This window comes from Apis dorsata, unplaced genomic scaffold (genome assembly GCF_000469605.1).
Source record: "Apis dorsata unplaced genomic scaffold, Apis dorsata 1.3 scaffold_41, whole genome shotgun sequence".
Lineage (NCBI taxonomy): Eukaryota > Metazoa > Arthropoda > Insecta > Hymenoptera > Apidae > Apis > Apis dorsata.
In genome coordinates this window covers 123,620-128,380 of record NW_006263343.1, presented here as the reverse complement: position 1 = coordinate 128,380, position 4,761 = coordinate 123,620, and the positions used below count along the sequence as shown (strand labels likewise).

At 34.0% G+C, this 4,761-nt stretch overlaps 1 protein-coding gene across 1 annotated transcript in view; it reads right to left on the bottom strand.

Moving 5' to 3' along the window:
- Positions 1 to 4,279, bottom strand: part of LOC102681889 — an 11,263-nt gene extending 6,984 nt beyond the window's left edge. Inside the window, exons 1-7 of the mRNA XM_006608674.2 lie at positions 3,994 to 4,279; positions 2,989 to 3,322; positions 2,064 to 2,310; positions 1,761 to 1,929; positions 1,359 to 1,675; positions 905 to 1,257; positions 6 to 358 (exon numbers count right to left, since the gene is read on the bottom strand). Of these exons, the coding sequence (XP_006608737.1) occupies positions 6 to 358; positions 905 to 1,257; positions 1,359 to 1,675; positions 1,761 to 1,929; positions 2,064 to 2,310; positions 2,989 to 3,322; positions 3,994 to 4,215 (1,995 nt within the window). The 5' untranslated portion in view covers positions 4,216 to 4,279. The remainder of the gene's footprint in view (positions 1 to 5; positions 359 to 904; positions 1,258 to 1,358; positions 1,676 to 1,760; positions 1,930 to 2,063; positions 2,311 to 2,988; positions 3,323 to 3,993) is intronic.
- Positions 4,280 to 4,761: the final 482 nt, after the last annotated feature.

The window sequence follows — 4,761 nt, the reverse complement described above, 5'->3', positions numbered from 1 at the left end:
GTGACGTGGATATTGGACAGGGCGAAAAGCAAAGGATCGACAGGCTTGTCCAGAGGGAAGCCCATAGGACGTCCGTCGTAAATGTTGCGGCCCCATACAGGGGAGTCTATTTGGACGACGTTCAACTCGTCGAATGGCGAGACGACCACGAGCAGATTGTACGGCATACCTTCTTTCTTGCCCTTGGGCAGAAGAAGCCTCTCAGGGAAGCCGTAAGGCTGCGAAGAATACTTGAAGGACTCGTTACCGTCCTCGCTGACCACCAGCCTGTTGTACAGCACATCGCTGGGAACTTCGTCGGGGACGACGAAGATGGATTCGTGGCTGTTTCTCTCGATCGTGTTGCTTCCGCTTTTCACTGCGAATAAAAATCGAAATCGAAGCGTTGAATGAGTGAGTTCCGTTCTCGCGAAAGAAAAATTGCTCAAAAGTTAGGTGCTGAAAGGAGTAACGAGTGTTCTGATGAAAAAAAGTTTTGAGGGATGGCAAAGAATTGACTATTTTTATCCTTGATAAAAATTATTTTAGAGTAGAATTACTTAGAGTAAATGGGCAAAATTTTAACGATCAACTATAATAGCTAATAAAATTATTACTTAAAGTAATTTTATTCGAAATTTTAATTATTTTTTAGCTTTCTGATATCACAAGCTACTAGGAGATTATTAATATATAAAATAGAGAAATTTTTTTGTAAAAGTAATACATAATTATTTTCAACTATAAAATTATATAAAAAATTGCCCTTCTCTATAAATAGCACATTAGAAAGAAAAATTCATGTTAAAATAAACACGCATTCATTATCTCTTGGCACTTCTTTCCAAGAATAGAATACACGTAACAGATACAAGAAAAACTGTTCTTATTTATATAATTTGTAAACAATAAAGATGATACGTACGGTTAACCACGAACTCGTCCAACTGCATGAAGTTCATATAATTGTGCACGAGGTCAACTTCATGGCCGAACTCGTCGTATTTCGGTCCAAGGAAGATACGGACTACACCTTTGATGTTTTTGTCGCTGTTCACGTTGATGTGATAGGTGAAAGGTTTGTGGTTCAGCCTGTATTGTCGAGCTTTGATTATGGTGTTCTTGGCTTTTGTGTGACTTTGAACCGACACTCCATTGTTTAACAAAGACTCGAAATGATCAAAATAAGTGGTGAGTTTGTCCACGGACACGGACTCGATGTTTACACCTGGGAAGTTTAATTCTTCCGTGGTGTACTTTGGAAGGTTCTCTTTGTATCTGTAATAAGAATGCTTTCGATTAATTGTAATTTTTCTTTTTAATGCAATGGAAATTAATGAATTGGACAATGTGAGATCTCATAGAGGAATAACACGTACTTGTGATAATAATCAACGATGGTCTTGTAGATGCTGAAGAATACGGGATCCCTCAAGCTGGTAGACCACATTTCAAGGGCGGATGGCACGACTTGATACTTGACGTTGGATTCGTAACCGAAACCGAAGACTTTTCTCACGAGCTGATCCAATTGTCCGTATAATTGTACGTTAACGCTGTCTGCGTTACCTTGAACGACGTTACCAAGAACGTTCAGTCCTTGCTTCGTGTACAAACTGACGTGGTTGCCGTACGAGTCTACAACGTAGCCAAGATCGATGGCGGTTGAGATTCTGGTATGGAGATCGTGGATCATCTATAATTTAGAATTTGAATGAAATAATTATTCTCACGTCGATTTATCTCATAATATTATTATTAATATTTAGAAACGTGTTTACTTGAACATATTTCTGCATATGGAGTGGAACCATAGCACCAGTTTCTCTCTGAGGGAAGGCAAGTCCATTGCGGAATCTCATGGTGGGATAGTATCCAGTCGGTATGGGATGATCTAGGCTCACGTAACTAACCTCACCCATGTCGTTGCTAAGTCTCTCAAGGTAGTATCTACGATATGAATTGTAATTCGTAGATGTCGTTGTATTATGTTTCTTACAGAGAGAATATTATTTTTCACATTTGCAGGAAAATTGAAACTTTCTAGAAAAATATTTTATTCTTTGGTTGGTAAAGTAACGTACCTATTCAATAGCTGCTTATGGAGGAAGAAATAGAATTCACCGCGAATTTGTGGAAAGTTGAGCGAGTTTGAAAGCATGAAAGGTGGAAAATTGTGGTTGAACATGAAGTAGAAATGGTTAAGGCCAACATCTTCGGTGAAGTAGTTTAATCTCTGCTCGGGTACGTTGTGTCTGGTCAAGTACCATCCGGTGTAATTCGCCGCAAGTAAGTAATAATCGATGTTGTTATAAGTCCTCTTCATGTCAACTATTAAAAATGAAAGAAAATTTTCATAAATAATTTTTTTAATTTCAAAAATTAACCTGTTTCTTTCTTTTATAAAGAATTTATTAATTAATTTTATTTCGCATGTGCTATAAATTTTGCATTTTGCGAAAATTTATTCTTAGATATACGAATAAAAGAAAGAATAGAAGATTGTATATTATAAAATTATAATATTTAATAATATTTAATAGACTCATTATTAATTAAAGTTGAATAAGTTTTCGAAACGATCTAAATATATTATATTCATTGTCTTCGAGACAATTTGGTCAAATCATATAAGAATAGATATTCGTTCAAAATTTTATTTGAAAAAATTCGAATAAAATCGATAAAAATATTTTTCATCCAAATTTTTCAATTCCCAAATTTTCTAAAATTGAACAAAATCACGTATACAGGGTAAAGATTGATAAATATCTCTGTTCATTAAACTTGAAATTTTTGTTGAGTCGTACAGAACTCAGAGTTGAAAGAATTCGAATGAAACTTTTTATTAAAATTTCAAAATTGAACAAGAATTTTCATCGATTAAATTTCAATTTTACCACTCTACAAGTGTTCATCAAATTTCTTTTAATCATTCGTTCAAAGTTTACCATATATATTTGTATATAGAAATAAAAATAAAAAATAAAAAATTTCTGCATAGCCAACCTGTGTCACCCATGGCGATGTTGTAAGCTCTCTGCATGACGTCATCATTGAAGAATAAATGTGGCATCACCTCGTACAATGGCGGCAATTTCATCAGTTTGGTATCAAGACGGTGGATCACGGCTACGCTTAACGCATACACGTACATTTGTTCGTTTACGTTGAATCTGGCCCAGACAGCTGTGCTATAGAACACGTCGAATGTTTTGGCGCTGTACAAAAGACGGAAAAGCACCACGGCTTGGTGGCGCATTTCCTTGTTCATCATCGTGAACACTTGGCCACGTGGAAGCATTCCATGTTTCAAGAGTTGCATGAACTCGTTCACCGCTTCCTATTATTAAACAAGAAAAAAGAATTGCAGACTCAAAAATGAAAAAGAAGAAAAAAACTTTCGTTTACAGTGATTTCATGATGATATAGGATATTTTATTGGTATCAAATGTTTAGAAACACAAGTATTTCAATGATTCTTGATTCATTAAACAATATTTTTCTATACATATAATCGATAATTGGTTGTAATATAGGAAATATTAATAATAATTTTTATATTATGCGTTATGTACATTCTGGCGTAAACAACTGTATTTTTGTATAGTTTAAACCTTACTCTGTGTTCACAGAGTGTTAATATATTCTCTAGAAGGTAAAAATTGATACGCAAAAAATACCAGTTAAGACTTATTTATTAAATTAATAATTTATTTGTTTAAAACAATTTCATTCTGTTTAGAACAATTTCATTCATTTTGCTTTATTGAACGCCAACTTCAATTGTTTAACTTGATAAACAATTGCCTCAATCGACCAATTTTTCCATTTTATTTCATGCTCAAGAATCGAGTTTCCAAAGATCTCCAATATTTATATATTAACATATGTACATTGATTCAGTAAAAAATAGCAAATTCTACTTAGTTTTAGATCATCCTCCAACAAATTGTTACCAATTCTTATTAAAATACTTCAAGCTTGTTAAAATTTTTATTTATTTTTACTTACTTTGTCATGGTAGTTGTCGAGATTTTCAACGAGATTGAAAGTGCGCGCCTTTTGGTAGAGTTCCGGATGGTAAACGGTCGGTTGATCCACGTGCCAGAAGAGTTCGTAAATGTTCTTCTGCCTGGTGATGTATGTCTTGTCGGCGACCTTGTTGGGCACCGCCTGGGCAAGCAAGCAGAGACTCGCGAAAAATAGGAAACCGGCCTTCATGATCACGATCATTCGTTGAACCGTAGTTGGAAGAGACCGGGCCAGTCACCAGTTTATATACTCGAATTCGAAATCGTTGGACTTCGATAAAACAGATCGATAATGTGTATCGTTCGGGTCGATTTAGGGTAAGGTCGCGAGGGTGGTGAAAGTAGACGGTTTATCTTACGCTTTTTTTTCCTTTTAATCGTTGATAAAGATAGGGTAGGGTGCAATTTAGATGATTCGATCGATGTAATTACGTAATTCGATACAAAAATGTATTAAAAATAATTTTTCTAGTAAAGCCATATTTTGAGTGAATTCAAAATTGATTAATTAATTTTTTTAACGTAAAAATTAATAAAATTAGGAATATTTTAATAAATAATAGCTATTATTATTTGATACGTGAAATAATTAATATCGTGAGAAATAAATTAATTGGAGTATCTATGAGGATATATGTGAATAAATTTCGAATACGAATAATTTTGAATGAATGTTATATATTTAAAAATAATATTTATTGGAGGAAAAATTATTGTGTAAAGGAGAATTATATTGTAAAATTGCCGC